This window comes from Suncus etruscus, chromosome 1 (assembly GCF_024139225.1).
Source record: "Suncus etruscus isolate mSunEtr1 chromosome 1, mSunEtr1.pri.cur, whole genome shotgun sequence".
In the NCBI taxonomy this organism is placed as follows: domain Eukaryota; kingdom Metazoa; phylum Chordata; class Mammalia; order Eulipotyphla; family Soricidae; genus Suncus; species Suncus etruscus.
The window spans coordinates 206,468,713-206,484,337 of record NC_064848.1 but is presented as its reverse complement, the minus strand read 5'-3'; the positions used below and the strand labels follow the sequence as shown (position 1 = coordinate 206,484,337).

The window sequence follows — 15,625 nt, the reverse complement described above, 5'->3', positions numbered from 1 at the left end:
ACAAGCATTGCAATGGATTAAGCATCACAAATTATTGCTAGGCCTATAACTATATTTTAAACATGCTTTTACCTAACTCTATTCTTTTACATATATAGATTCTATTATTGCTATGCTTTAAAATCAATATATGTTTTGAATCCTATCTCCACAGTTGGCGAGTTCCTTCTTCAGGGGTTCATGTTTCTTCCTCAAAGCTGGCTGGGTGTGTGTATGTGGGGGGGGGGTGGGTCAAGCCCAGTTTCACCTCAAAAATAAAATGGGGGCGCCCCCTGGCGGACTTCAGCAAATGCCAAGGAAAAGAATAAGCCAGAACTGACCGGTGCAGGATAGTGCAGGAGGATGTTTGTCTTGCAGCCTGGGTGCACACACAGACACCGGCTTTTTCTCTGCCCTGCTCTCCAGCCCTTGGTCTAACCTGCTCTCTGGCCAGTGCTCTGTCCTGCTCTCCAGACACTGCTCTGCCTTGCCACTGGCCCATGCCTTCCCCCTCACCATATCCCCTGTCTTGTCTCTCTGTTTCTGTACTGCCCGTTTCTGCCCTGGAGAAACCCAAGTTTTCTCTCCAATGAGCTGCTCTCCCTTTCTCTCTCCCCTCACATCTTTCTAAAAAAGTTACAGTAAAAACTTTCTTTTTTGGCCGGGGGGGGGGGGGGGGGTAGGGGGCTTGGGCCACACCTAGTGATGCTCAAGGGTTTCTCCTGGCTCTGCGCTCTTGGCAGATTCAGGGGCTCCTATAGGTTGCTGGGATCAAACCTAGGTCAGCCACATGCAAGACAAACGCCATCTCTGCCTCTCAAAACTTTCTTGTTTTACCAAAAAGAAGGTCTCTTAAGCACAACAGGTACATCCACCTGGGGTTAAAATTGCAACTCTTATGATACTCTCTCAGCAAACAAGTATTGTAAACGAGAGAGAGAGAGAGAGAGAGAGAGAGAGAGAGAGAGAGAGAGAGAGAGAGAGAGAGAGAGAGAGAGAGAGAGAGAGAGAGGGGGGGGGGGGAGGGGGGGAGGGAGAGAGAGAGGGAGAGGGAGAGGGAGAGAAGGAGGGAGAGAGAGAGCGCAACATCTGCCTTAGAGTCAGTCTGTGGGCAGGAAACAGAACAATATTGGTGGCGGGAAATGGGCACTGATGAAGAGGCGGATGTTGCAACATTGAAACTCAATAAGGAACAATTTTGTGACTGTCTTTCATGGTGATTCCTTTTTTGTTGTTTTTGTTTTGGGGCCACATCCGGCGGCTCTGCACTTAGAAATCATTCCTGGTAGGTTCGGGGGACCATATGGACTGCTGGGGATCAAACTCAGGTTGGCCACATACAGGGTAAGCGCCCTACCCCCTGTGCTCTTGCTCCTGCCCCAGTGATTCTATTTTGGGGGGGGGGGCACACCTGGAAGCACTCAGAGGTCATTCCTGGCTCTGCACACAGAAATTGATTTATTTATTGATTGATTGTTGGACCATATCCAGAGGTGCTCAGGAGTTATTCCTGACTCTGCACTCAGAAATCACCCCTGGCAGGCTGGGAGACCATATGGGATGCTGGGAATCAAGCTGGGTCCCTACTGGGTCAGCTGCATGCAACACAAATGCCATACCACTGTGCTATCATACAGCCCCAAGATTCTAGTTGTTGTTGTTGTTGTTGTTTGTTTTGGGGTCATACCTGGCAACGCTCAGGGGTTACTCCTGGCTCTATGTTCAGAAATCGCTCCTGGCAGGCTTGGCGGGGGGGGGGGGGGGACCATATGGGATGCCAGGGATTCGAATAACAGTCTTTTTGCATGCAAGGCAAATGCCCTACCTCCATGCTATCTTTCCGGCCCCAAGATCCTATTTTTTTTTAAAGTAAAAAATAACTATAATTCTTTGGAAACTATCAGAGAAACGGGCGAGCAGGGCGTGTCCTGGAAGGGCTGGAGCACCAGCTGCAGACAGGAGCTGGGGCCATCTGCTGCCACAGTGGAAAACCCTTTCTGCCTTCTCAGCACAGATCAGTGTGACCCAAAAGCCAACAGTGAGACAGGAAAGACCTGAAACATTATCCAGTAGGCAGGGGACTTGTCATGAGCAAAGCGCGGGTTCAACCCCTGCAGCCCAGATGATCCCCAGCACTGCCAGGACTGATCCCTGAACACTGCCAAGTCTAACACCTCTCTTCTCCCCCCAGCCAAGGAAAACCAGAAAATGCAGCATCACAGGGGCTGGAGGGATAGCACAGCGGGGCAGGCCTTACAGCCAACTCGAGTTCGATCCCCAGAATCCCAAAGGATTCCCTGTACCTGCCAGAAGAGATTCCTGAGCACAGAACCACACCTTAGCATTGGATGTGGCCCCAAAACAAAATAAACAAAAAGAAGCCACATGACAAAATCTTGTTTCTCTCCTAGTCAATCCACAGATTCAAAAAAATTCCATGCAAAATCTCAAAAGGGAGCAGAAGGTGGGGTGTAGTCACAGAAGGGAGGTGTCCTTGGAAAACTAGAAGTTTTGGTAGAATGAGGGAAACCTGAAGGCAGAGAGCAGAGCAGAGGATATCGAACCAACATGGCTGGCAGGACAGAGCCCCCAAACACACATGGACACTGGACAGTACATCTGAGGGTCAAGAGTTTGAGTGCACATGAGAGCAGGAATCTGGGGGGTGTTTCCTGCAAACAGCATGGAGAGCTTCGGGCACCCACAGAAGGAGAAGCATGAAGGCAGGTGTATCAGTGAAGGTTCACAATTTCTCGGTTGTCAGGCAGTGAGAGTGCAAAGTGGAAAATCCGATAAGACCTGCTGAAAGATCCAGACACTCATTTGCTCCACTTTTGCTGGCCTGTTTCTGCCCTTCTTTCTCTTCATTGTTGCTTCCACAGCCAGGGAGGACATACCCCAGTGCTTCTTGCCTTCCCCCATCTTGCAACATACATCTAATAGCTTTGTTTTTTTTTTTTTTGTTGTTGTTGTTTGTTTATTTGAGGGCCACACCCAGCAGTGCTTAGGGGTTACTCCAGGCTTTGTCCTCAGGGCTCATCCCTGGCAGTACTCAGGGGACCATATGGGATGCTGGAGATCAAACCCGGGTCAGCCATGTAGAAGGCAAATGCCTTCCCTTCTGTGCTATTGTTCCAATCCCTTTTTAAAATTAATTTATTTAGGACTGGAGAGATAGCACAGCAGTAGGGCATTTGCCTTGCATGTGAGAGGGAACGGGTTTCATTACCAGCATCCTATCTGGTCCCCAAACCTGCCAAAGGCAATTTCGGAGTGCAGAGCTAGGAGTGACCCCTGAGCTCCACTGGGTGTGGCCTAGAAACCAATAATTCAATGAATCAATCAATAAAATTTAATAAGATTAATTTAAACAACATGCTTACAAAGTTATTCATGATTGAGCTTCAGTAAAGCCAAGTACAACACCCTTCTCCAGTGCCCATTTCCTGCCACCCAATGTCCCCAGTATGTTTGGGGGTCACACTTAGGACTTATTCTTTTTTTTTGGGGGGGTCACACCCGGCGGTGCTCAGGGGTTACTCCTGGCTGTCTGCTCAGAATTAGCTCCTGGCAGGCACGGGAGACCATATGGGACACCGGGATTCGAACCAACCACCTTTGGTCCTGGATCGGCTGCTTGCAAGGCAAACGCCGCTGTGCTATCTCTCCAGGCCCAGGACTTATTCTTTTCTTTTTTTTTTTTTTTTTTTTTTTGGGCCACACCCGGTAACGCTCAGGGGTTACTCCTGGCTATGTGCTCAGAAGTTGCTCCTGGTTTGGGGGACCATATGGGACACTGGGGGATCGAACCGCGGTCCGTCCAAGGCTAGCGCAGGCAAGGCAGGCACCTTACCTTTAGCGCCACCGCCCGGCCCAGGACTTATTCTTGACTCTACGATCAGGAATATGTTCTATCCTTGAGATGGCGGGACCAAGTCCGGTGTGACTCCCAAACCTTCCAAACTCCCTGTGCATGCCTTCACTTCTGTACAGTCTCACTAGAACTTGAATTCTGTCTTTTTTTTTTTTTTTTTTTTTGGAGGCGGTCACACACACCCTGTGGTGCTCAGAAGTCATTCCTGGACCCATGCTCAGGTAATCTATGCAGTTCTGGGAATTACATCCCATCTTCCGGTATGCAGCGCACATCCTCGTGCCTGAATTCTTTCCCTGCTGAGATCCAAGTTTTCATAAGTTATAATAGGTAAAGCATGTGTGATTTTAGGGTACAAGCCTATGTGCTAACGCTACTGAATAGAGCACGAGAATTAATGATACGACACTCCACTTTGAGGTTTCCTCAAGGGACGGGGTGCATGAGGTGCTTTCGAGGTAACAGGGTGGGATGAATGTTTTTTTGCTTACATTGTCATACACCTCCAGAATAGCTTAGTAATTAAAAACAGTGAGTCATTTAAAAAATAATAGTGATAGGAGCCGGAGCAATTACAGCAGGTAGGGCACTTTCCTTCCAGAGGCCGACCTGGGTTCACCCCAGCATCCCATATGTTTCCCATGAGCACCTCTAGGAGAGATTCCTGATTGCAGAGTCAGGAGTGAGCCCTAAGCACCCTCAGGTGTGTGTGTATAGGAGAAAATACACCCCCCAAAAGTAAAAACAATCAAACAAGCAAAACATTTGTCCTAAAAAAGAAAACCAAAGTATCAGTGTATTTAGTAAATTTTCATATTTATTTATTTGTTTACTTGTTTTTTATTTTTATTTATTTTTGTCTTTTGTTTTGTTTTGTTTTGGGCCCATGCCGGGAGGCTCTCAGGGGTTACTCTTGGCTCTGTGCTCAGAAATCGCCCCTGGCAGACTCAGGGGACCATATAGGATGCTGGGATTTTTTGGGGGCCACACCCGGCGATGCTCAGGGGTTACTCCTGGCTGTCTGCTCATAAATAGCTCCTGGCAGGCTCGGGGGACCCTATGGGGTGCCGGGATTCGAACCCCCGTCCTTCTGCTGTGCTATCTCTCCGGCCTTATATTTCCTTCCTTAAAGGAAAGCTAAAGTCTACTTTTACGATTTCCTTGGGGTTATAAAATATCTCTGAGAATAACCACACACAGCTAGTGATGAGACTGGCCCGGACAGGAGGCAGAGCGGGGTTTGGGGTTCGCTGCTTTCCAAGGCCCTGCATTTGCCCTAGGCCCCTTCAGTGGCAGGCCCGGGGTGCCCTTCAGGTGCAGCTGCCCGACTCCCGCCTGTCAACCTTCCCTGCCGCTGCAGAGGGCCTCACTCTGGGCCCCAGGTGGGTGCAGGCTGCAGGTCAGGGCCCAGCCCTGCTCGGGGCGCTCCAGGAGACCGACGGTGCGCGCCAGGCCCCAGCTCTGCTTTGCAAACCTTGCAGCCCTTCGGCCCTTCCCCGGCGTGTAGGTAGGCCGCGTCCCAGGAAGGCCCAGCGCCTGGCCCCGCCCTCCTGCAGGTCATAAACTACAAATCCCAGAAGGCCTTTCGGACGCGACTGCGCAGGCGCGGTGCGGGGGCCGCCGGGAGCGCGGTGGGCGGGGCGAGCGCGCCGGGGCGGAAGTGGCGCCGAGCTCGTCCCTGCGCGGAGGGAGGCCGCGCCGCCCGCCGGCCCGACCTGGAGCCGCTCGGTGAGTGACCGGCGCCCCCGCCGCCCCCGGCTTCCCGCCGGCCCAGGCTCCGGCCCCGCTTCCTTCCTGCGGGCGGGGGCCTCGCCCTGCCGCACCCGCCGCACGTCGCCGTCCTCGGCCCCCCGGGCACCCCACTTGCACCTCCCCGGACTGGGGCGCCCACTCTCTGACCTGAAGGAGACCACCCCTCCGGTCTGCATGCCACCTCCCCCTCTGGTCCCAGACACCCCCCGCTTGCAGGCATCACCCCCAGGCGGCAGACACCCCATCTCCTGTGAGTGTCCTGCAGACACTTCCTCAGACAGTGGACACCTCCTCCCTCTGACCTGCAGGAGGCCACCCCCCTCTGATCCGCATGTCACACGCCCCCCACGTGCAGGCATCTCCCCTTGACAGCAGACACCTCCTCCCTCTAACCTGCAGGATGCCACCCCCCCTCTGACCCACATGTCATACCCCCCCCACTTGCAGTCATCTCCCCCAGACAATAGACACCTCCCTTCTCTGACCTGCACACACCCCATCTCCACCCTCACTGGACGTGGACACATCCCCCCTCTGATCTGCATGTGCAGACACACACACACACACACACACACACACACACACACACACACGCCTGCAGACACCTCCCCCAGACAGTGGACACCTCTCTCTGACCTGCAGGATACCACCCCCCTCTGACCTTCATGCCACCCCCTTGACCCCCCAGACCCCCCTCACTTGCAGGCATCTCCCCCTGACAGCAGACACCTCCTCCCTCTGACCTGCAGGATGCCACCCCCCTCTGACTCACATGTCACACCCTCGCCCCACTTGCAGGCATCTCCCCCAGACAGTAGACACCTCCCTTCTCTGACCTGCACACACCCCATCTCCACCCTCACTGGACGTGGACACATCCCCCCTCTGATCTGCTTGTGCAGACACACATTTACACACACACACACACACACACACACACACACACACACACACACACACACGCCTGCAGACACCTCCCCCAGACAGTGGACACCTCTCTCTGACCTGCAGACACCCCATCACCACCCTCACTGGCCGTGGACATCTCCCTCCTCTGACCTGCATGTGCAGACATACATGTATACAAACATACACACACCCCTGCAGACACTTCCCTCAGACAGTGGACACCTCCTCCCTCTGACCTGCAGGATACCAACCCCCCTCTAACCTGTAGATAACACTGAACACCTCTCCCCTCTGACCTGCAAACACACACACCACCACCTGCAGAGACATACTTCCCTCTGACCTGACCTGCAGGGAACCCTAGGTATCTGCATGCTGATACCTCTCCTTCTGATCTCAGACACCTCTCCCTCTGACCTGTACCTCACCTCCCTTCTGAGCTGCAGGAAACCTCTCCCCTCTGACCTTCTGCAGGTCATCTCACCCTCTGCTAGAGGACATACCCACCCCGCCTCATCCCTGACCTGCATACATCTTCCCTCTGACTTGGGTGGCTCCACTCTGCTCTGACCCAGAAGGACACGTTTTCTCCCCAGGCCACTGGTGCCTGCTCGAAGCCGACCCGAGTGGTTGGGCCTCTCCTTTCTGACTGGCACTCCTCTTGCAGACTGCTGGTCTCCATCCTGTATGCCTCCCTTCCCGAGCTGGCTTTTCTCCCCTGTTCTCACTTGCCTGCCAGCTTGTCTGTCCCCAGAAACCTGGTGGCCTACCCGTGGCTCCTCCCAGCCTTGGGGTGCTACATCTCCTGTCATACACATAAGCAGCAGTGAGGGAGGGAGTGGGCAGGGGCTCTGGCCACTGAGTAGGGCTGCACCCCTTCCTCTGGCTTCAGGGTGAGCGAGCTGGATCTTGGGATGGGAGTATGGGGGTTGTGGTCCAGCGCCTTCCCATCCCAGCTGCAGTGGCCAACCCCCCTGCCCATGCCTGTCTCCTGTGTTGGGGGAATTTGTCCGTCCACCCGCCTGGACAGCGCTGAGGGTACCATGGGTCAGCTCAGGGGCCTCCCTCCCTCCCTTCCTCCTCCACTCCTGTCCCATTAATCTGGCCACAGCTGCCATGCCGTTTCCACCCTATGCCCCACACGCTGTTCTTACGTGGATGAGCTGTGCTGCAGGGCCAGCCTGCACCGCCTCCCCGGACACGGATGCGGGAAGTGGGGCCTTTATTTGTGCCCCCGCCCCACCCCGAAAGAAAGGACGGCCCCCTCCCTGAACCTGTCTGTCCTGTGGCCGTCATAACCTCTGTCTACGCAGGATGGCCAGGAAGGTAACAGGTCTGTGCGCTCGCCCTTGCTCACTTCCCGCCCGCCCGCCTCACCTCCCAGCTCCCCCCAACTGGCCGTTGCTTGCCTCTCCCCCCATGCTAGGGGGGACACCCGAGTCTGGCCATGAATCCCGTGGCCACTCTGAGTGCTGGATGTAGCCCTGCAGCGTGGCTGGTTCTCTGGAGGGGAGCTGGCATGTGGGGGGGGAGACTGGGGGGCTCCTAGGGTGGTTGTGCTGTACCCAAGCGGGAGATCTCAGCCACACACACCCATGGCCCCATGGTCAGTAGTTTGGTTCTGAGTTTCGGAATCTGGGACCCCACCTTGTTACGACAGGTGGGGCCTGCACCTCGCTCGCTTTCTCCAGGAAGCAAACCTTGGAACTGCTGGCACTAGGTAGGGGCAGGGCCCAGAGCCAGGCCCTCAGACCTTCCAGAAGCTTCCACCATGGCCTCTCCTCTCCCAGGTGCCAGGCTCTACTTTCTCTCTTTCAACTCTGATCTTTTTGGGTTGTTTATTTTTTTGGGGGGAGGAGGTTTGGGTCACTCCCGGTGGCGGTGTTCAGTTGTTAGTCCTGGCTCTCGCTCAGAAATCGCTCCTGGCAGGTTCGTGGGGACCATATGGGATGCCAGGGATTGAACCAGGATCCCTCTGGTCTTGGCTATGTGTAAGGCAAAAGCCCTACCACTGTGCTATCGCTCCGGCCCCTCTTTGGGGGTTTGTTTTTGACCACACTTGGTGGTGCCAAGGGCTGACTCCTGACTTGTGCTCAGGGTGGACTCCTAGTGGGGCTTGGGGGACCGTATGTGGTGCCAAGGATGAAACCTGGGTCAACTGTGTGCAAGGCACTATACTCTTGCTCTGGTCCCTCAACACTGATATTTGGGGGGGGGGATAAGGAGCCACCTGGCAGTGCCCAGAGACCACTCCTGGCTCTCAGCTCACAATCACTCCTGGTAGTGCTCAGGGGACCATATGGGATGCCGGGGATCAAACCCAGGTTGCCTGTGTGCAGGACAAGGGCCCTCCCTACTGTGCTTTGCCTCCGGCTCCGCAGCCCTGATCCCTGCCTGGGCAGGTTGGCCAGGCAGCTCTGGAGACATTCTAGCCTGGTTTGGGGCAGCAGGCCCAATGGACAGTCCTTGTCCCCAGCAAAACATGGTCCCCCAAGGCAATGGTGCTTGGTGACTTGGGCCCTGGCAGGCTGGGACATCATAAGGTGGTCCCTCCCATCCCCAGTGCCCCTCCTTGTGGCTCAGCTGGGAGTTGCCAGACACCCACCCCTGGGAGCTGTTGTGGGGCCCCTGCTCTCTGCTTGGAGCTGAAGCTGGGTTAAGCTGGGGCCACAGCCCTGACTGACCAGACACTCAGGGCTGTGCTGTGCTTGGGGTCCCTCAGCCCCATCACACTGCTCTATCTTGCCTTGGGTCCTGGACTGCTCATCCTTCCCTCTCCAGGTCTCAGCCCCTTAATCTCTGCAGGTTTAGGGGTTCCTCCTGGCCGCCTCTGGGGCTAGAATGTACCTACAGGCTGGGGGAGTGCTTGAGGGGTACAGGAGAACTGACACTGGGCTTGGGGGTACTGTGGACACTCATTCTAGATATTACCCCACAGCAGGCAGGTGGGCATTGTGAAAGGCAGTAGGTTCTCCCAGCCCAGCTGTTCCCACAGTGGGCACCCCTACAGGTCTGTACAGGGCCTCTTGCTGGCTCTAGGTGCAAGGGTGCTGCTTAAGGCTGGGGGTGCTGAGATTCTGCAAGGAGCCTGGAGGGTCCCCCCAGTGGGCCTCGGCCCTGCGGGGTCTCCTGGGATAGATGGTGTGGGGGCTGTCAGGAGTTGCACTGGTCTCCCCCCCCACCCAGCCAGTCCACCCCATGAAGCCCAAGCTCTGGGGTCTTGGAAGAGGAGGCAGAAAACCCCCAAGTCCTGCTGTGGGTCACCCTGATGGAGATATCGGGAATAGACAGCAACTGGTTTTTCTTTACCAAGGGCTGCTCCCGGATTTGACCACACCCCACAGAGGCAGGTGCAGACTGGCACTGGTTCGTGGTGGGTGGGGTACTGCAGGGAGTGGGCCCTGAGGAGCCACTTGCACTTGCATATTTAGTTCTGCCCCCAGAAGCGTGGGAAAGGGTCTCCGACCCCATATTACTCTGGGGGCAGGCCAGGAAGGGGAGGCACCTGCTATTGGGAGCAGAGTTATCAGGGAGGACTTCTTGGAGATGACCTTGGGTTCCTGTACCCCAAGCCTTGCATGTGGCTCTCCCTGCCCCTGCGGAGCTCTGGGGTTCGAGCCTACTCAGAATCACCTTCCCAGAGAGAGGGGTGCGGGGACTGGTCCATTACCCAGAGTGGGAGTTAGCCACAGCCCTGGGTGCATGAAAAGGGTGATACGCGGGTCTCGCCCACCCAGCTGTGAGGTTGTCCTGGCTCCACCCCTTCCAGAGGTCAGTCCTCCATGGCGACGCCTGCTAGGAAGAGGCGCTTGTTCTGACCATGCCTGTTGTGTATGTAAATATTTTGGGGGATTACTATGTTGCTCACCCTAAACTGATTAGGTGATTGTGCCCTACCCTAGGGTGTGACCTGGCATTCTGCCCCCACCCTAGGGTAGGACCTGATTCTGCTTTCACCATTGGTTGGTATCTGATCCCACCATTGGGTGGGACCTGATTCTGGAGTATAAAAAACAGGAGTCTGTGGAAGGCCGGGAGCTTTTTGCTGGCTGGAACTGAATCTGAGTCTTTGGACTTCAGTTTTGTCCATCCGAATAAAGCAAATATTTCCACGAGCCTGATTGTCTGCGAGCTGTTTACCCGCCGTTTCACCTCAGAACCGTGGGCTAGACAGGGTGGCATATATAATATAAAGATCATTATAAAAAGGATATTAACAAGAAAAATCCGATGGGGCATGAAGGTAAATTAGCCGAAGAATTTGGTCGGCTCATCAAAACCATGGGAAATGGATTTCATAGATATATTAACCCTGAAAGCTTCAAAGTAACAATTGGTTTACTTAATGACCAGTTTGCTGGACACAATCAGCAGGATCCTCACGAACTACTGATGTTCCTAATAGAGGGATTACATCAGGACTTGCTTACTGTAAATCTAATGACAGACAAAACTACACATCTCATGGGAAATGAAAATTATGAACAATTTAGTCCAGAACACCAAAAGGCTCATAAATCTATTATTTATGATCTCTTTCAAGGACAATTCAAATCTATACTCCAGTGTCTCACTTGCCACCAAAAGTCTGAAGTTTATGAGACATTTGTTCATTTGTCTTTGGCTGTTACATCTACAGATAAATGTACATTACAGGAATGCCTCTCTGAATTTTTTAAAGAAGAAGAATTAAGAAATGACAACAAAGTTCTGTGCAACAGTTGCAAAAATAGAAGGGATTTTTCAAAGAAAACGTACTTATGGAAACTGCCACCAGTACTTATAATACACTTGAAACGTTTTGCTTTTGATGGCAAACAAATAAAAAAATTGCATACTTATGTAGATTTTCCTTTAGAAGACCTCAATTTAGAGGAATTCACTTCAGAGAATAAAAGCAAGATTAAGAAATACAACTTGGGCCCGGAGAGATAGCACAGCGGCGTTTGCCTTGCAAGCAGCCGATCCAGGACCAAAGGTGATTGGTTCAAATCCCGGTGTCCCACATGGTCCCCCGTGCCTGCCAGGAGCTATTTCTGAGCAGACAGCCAGGAGTAACCCCTGAGCACCGCTGGGTGTGACCCAAAAACCAAAAAAACCAAAAAAAAAAAAAAAAAAAAAAAAAAAGAAATACAACTTATCATCGGTGTCAAACCATTATGGTAAAGTTCACTATGGGCACTGTACTTCATACTGTAAAATTGCTGCAAAACAACACTGGATCAATTTTGATGACAAGAAGATCAAAAAAGTCCCTAATACATTGGTGAAATCCACAGCAGCATACATCCTGTTTTATACTTCTTAAAGATCTACAATGAACACCAGATAATCATTTCACTTCCTTATCAGTTGCTATTAATGCTCTAGGATTCTTTCCACAGGCATGATCAATGAATATAGATTGAAAATCATGAATCCCCAATGTGTTTCCTTGTAGGATGGATTTATGTCTTAATTTCATTATTGCTCTAGGTCTCAGTTAATCATGAAATTTTACAAATTAATTTAGTCAAGGTTCACCTGAAAGAGAAATTTCTCATCATATTAATGTTGTTTTTCTTTCTAGGTATACTCATTTAACGACTTTCACTCTTTTTATTTTAACATCATTGCTTTATTTCCCTCAATTTAGGTTTTAAGACGCTGACATAATGATAATTTTAGGTGGACTTTCTTCACAATGCTTCTTGCCTATGATTGATTATCATAAAGTTACTGTTATACAATAACTTTGTATATATACTGATATACATGTATAATAGAGTTGTCCATGTTTGTATTACGCATGAAATTCTCTTTCAGATCTGCTAGGCAAAACCATAAAAAAAAATTTTTTTTTGTGAATTTGAAATGATTTATCTAAACAGTTGCCGGCTATTACAATTTAAGGCGCTTTTAGTTGATTCAGCTGAATTCTCTTTTATTTTGTTCTATTTTGGATCCTTTCCAACAAGCCTGATTGTCTGCGAGCTGTTTACCCGCCGTTTCACCTCAGAACCGTGGGCTAGACAGGGTGGCAGACGCGTGCTCCGAGCTGGAAGAAAAGGGCCTCATTCTCCATCCCTCCATCAGTCAACCTCTTCAGGGGCTGACTTGCTACACATGCCCACCCAGGGGAGGTGGGCTTTCTGGTCACACCCATCCAGAAGAGACTGGGTGGCTGATCTGCCCCTGCCCCCTGACTTGACCTCATCTTCACCCTTGAACTGACCTCTCCTCTCTACCCCTGCCCCTCAAACTAACCTCTCCTCTCCCTCTCCCCCTGCTGCAGGCCCCGCCCGCCGTCCAGGCTGATGCCCGCCCAGCTCCCTAGCCCCCCGGAATGGAATGAGTCTATGCACTCTTTGCGGATCAGCATCGGGGCCCTTCCTGTGCTGGCGTCCATGACCAAGGCTGCAGACCCCCGCTTCCGCCCTCGCTGGAGGGTCATCCTGCCCTCCTTCCTGGGTGCCATGGTATTCTGGCTACTCTACGCCTACCGCCCGCCCCCCGGCAGGCTCCCCACGCCCAATGCCCACGGCTGGCGGCTGGGCATCCCACCCCGCTGCAATGACACCTACCCGCTGTCGGCCCCGCAGCGGACACCGAGGGGCACACGCTACCGCATCGCTGTGGTTGCCGACCTGGACAAGGCCTCCCGGGCGGCCCGGCAGGACACCTGGTTCAGTTACCTAAAGAAGGGCCACCTGACCCTGTCCGACAGTGGGGACTCGGTGACTGTGGATTGGGACAAGGGCCACGTGGTGCTGGAGTCCCACCTGGCGGAGAAGGGCCGAGGCATGGAGCTGTCGGAGCTGATCGTCTTCAACGGGAAGCTCTACTCGGTGGATGACCGTACCGGCGTGGTCTACCACATCGACGGCACCACGGCCGTGCCCTGGCTCATCCTGTCCGACGGTGATGGCACCGTGGGCAAAGGTGCACGGGCAGAGGGAGCGCGGGGGGAGGGGGGTTTACAACCTACCTGCCCCTCACGATGTGAAGTGCCCACGAGGGAGACCATTCCTGGGGGAAATCCTTGTGGGGATGAGGGGCCATCCCTGTCCTTGAGTGGAGCCAGAGCTGCAGGGTGGGGCTGGGGAGACATCGGCCCAGGGCCCCCACCCCGCACCCTACTCGGAGTTGGAAGCTCCTGCAGGCCAGGTGGGGTTGCCGTGGTTCAGTCTCACTTCCCTGGGGGTCTGGAAGGGCAGGTTCCAGGGTGCCTGTAGTGAACCCCCAGAGGGACAGGAAGGCATGGGGCAGAGTTTCCTCTCAGACTGGCGCCTCAGAGCTGCCGCAGAACAGCAGAACGGCCCTTGGTCCGGTCACTGTTGAGCTTCCACTCCTGGGCCCAGCCTGGAGCTTGAAGAATGTTTGCCCAGACGAGGTCCGGTGTGCTGGGGAGAACCTACCCACACCTCCATGTACACACACACATACATACCAACACCACACACACAAACACTCCCCAGGCTGGGGTCTGTGTTGGAAACAAGCCGGCACACCCCTCTAATTCTACAGCAGCAGTTTAAGGTGGGTCAAAACGATGCATGGATGTGGGACCTGGAGAGCAGCTTGCAGGCTGGCTGGGCACCCCCACGGAAGCAGCTCAGTGGAGATGTCCAGAGGGGTGTCCCTGCGGAGCCCCTGACTCGTTCAGGAAGAAGCTGGGTTCGTTCTGGCGGCGTTCCCATTTGTCTTGCATGTTGGCTGGTGGGCAGGGCCAGGTCTGTTGTGAAGGGACTCACACACAGTTGCCCAGGGTCTGCCCCTGCCTCTGAGTACTGCCCAGCCTCTATGACACAAAAGCTGCAGGACAGAGGGGGCCAGAGTGAGAGCACAGTAGGGAAGACACTTGCCTTGAGTAAGGCCGATCCGAGTTCGATCCCCAGCATGCCATAGAGACCTGTAAGCACCACTAGGAGTGATCCCCATGCTCAGAGCCAGGAGTAACCCCTGAGCTTCGGCTGGTGGGACCCTCTCCAAAAAATAGCTGAAGGCTGGGAGGGCTGGTCCTGGCCAAACACCCACCCATTCTTTTTTGGGCCACATTTGTTTGACGCTCAGGGGTTACTCCTGGCTATGTGCTCAGAAATTGCGCCTGACTTGGGGGGACCATATGGGACGTCGGGGAATTCTACGCTAGCGCTTGCAAGGCAGACACCTTACCTCTAGCGCCACCTTCCCGGCCCACACCCATCCATTCTTGTCCCCAGGCTTCAAGGCCGAGTGGCTGGCAGTGAAGGACGAGCACCTCTACGTGGGCGGCCTGGGCAAGGAGTGGACCACGGGCACCGGGGAGGTGGTGAATGAGAATCCTGAGTGGGTGAAAGTGGTGGACTGCGGCGGCAGCGTGCACCACGAAAACTGGGTGGCCAGCTACAACGCACTACGAGCAGCTGCGGGCATCCGGCCGCCAGGTAAGGGGGGCAGGTGCCCACTGTGCCCCCACTAGGTCTGTGGGCAGGAGCTGCCCCGCTCCCTGCTGCCACTTCTGGTTCTCCTTTCCCATGCATTTGGGGTTCAGAACCGGGTCTGGGTTGCAGAACTGAACCAAGAGCTTGGGGTCAGCAGCTTCCCTGGGTCCAGAGGCTGGGAGCGCCAGCAGAGCACCTCTGACCCTGCTGCCCTGCCCTCCCTCCCGCCCACAGGCTACCTCATCCACGAGTCGGCCTGCTGGAGTGACACCCTCCAGCGCTGGTTCTTTCTGCCACGCCGAGCCAGTCACGAGCGCTACAGCGAGCAAGCCGACGAGCGGCGGGGCACCAATCTGCTGCTGCGTGCCACGCAGGACTTCCGTGGCATCGACGTCAGCCGTGTGGGCGACCTGGTGCCCACGCACGGCTTCTCCTCCTTCAAGTTCGTGCCTAACACCGACGACCAAATCATTGTGGCCCTCAAGTCCCAGGAGGACGGCAGCACGGTGGCCACGTACATCACAGCCTTCACCCTGGATGGCCGCTTCCTGCTGCCCGAGACCAAGATCGGCGACGTCAAGTACGAAGGCATTGAGTTTATCTGAACCCCGGGATTGGCAGGGTGAATGGACAGACGGATAGATAGGGACGGATGGGTGCACAGATGGACTGATGGATTCATGGGACAGAGACAGATGGACAGACTGGT

General features: G+C 54.1%; 1 protein-coding gene across 1 annotated transcript; it reads left to right on the top strand.

The window, feature by feature from the left end:
• The first annotated feature begins 12,795 nt into the window (after window positions 1-12,795).
• Window positions 12,796-15,615, top strand: CANT1 (calcium activated nucleotidase 1). Its single transcript, XM_049776617.1, has 3 exons — window positions 12,796-13,435; window positions 14,716-14,919; window positions 15,151-15,615. The coding sequence occupies exons 1-3, from the start codon at window positions 12,811-12,813 to the stop codon at window positions 15,519-15,521; spliced, it is 1,200 nt and encodes a 399-aa protein (XP_049632574.1). The 5' UTR covers window positions 12,796-12,810; the 3' UTR covers window positions 15,522-15,615.
• Window positions 15,616-15,625: the final 10 nt, after the last annotated feature.

Excerpts from the sequence above, each read along its gene's own strand:
- CANT1 (XM_049776617.1), top strand. The coding sequence starts at position 12,811 with ATGCCCGCCCAGCTCCCTAGCCCCCCGGAATGGAATGAGTCTATGCAC. Across the intron at positions 13,436-14,715 it reads TGATGGCACCGTGGGCAAAG|GCTTCAAGGCCGAGTGGCTG; the intron begins GTGCACGGGCAG and ends TCTTGTCCCCAG. Across the intron at positions 14,920-15,150 it reads TGCGGGCATCCGGCCGCCAG|GCTACCTCATCCACGAGTCG; the intron begins GTAAGGGGGGCA and ends TCCCGCCCACAG.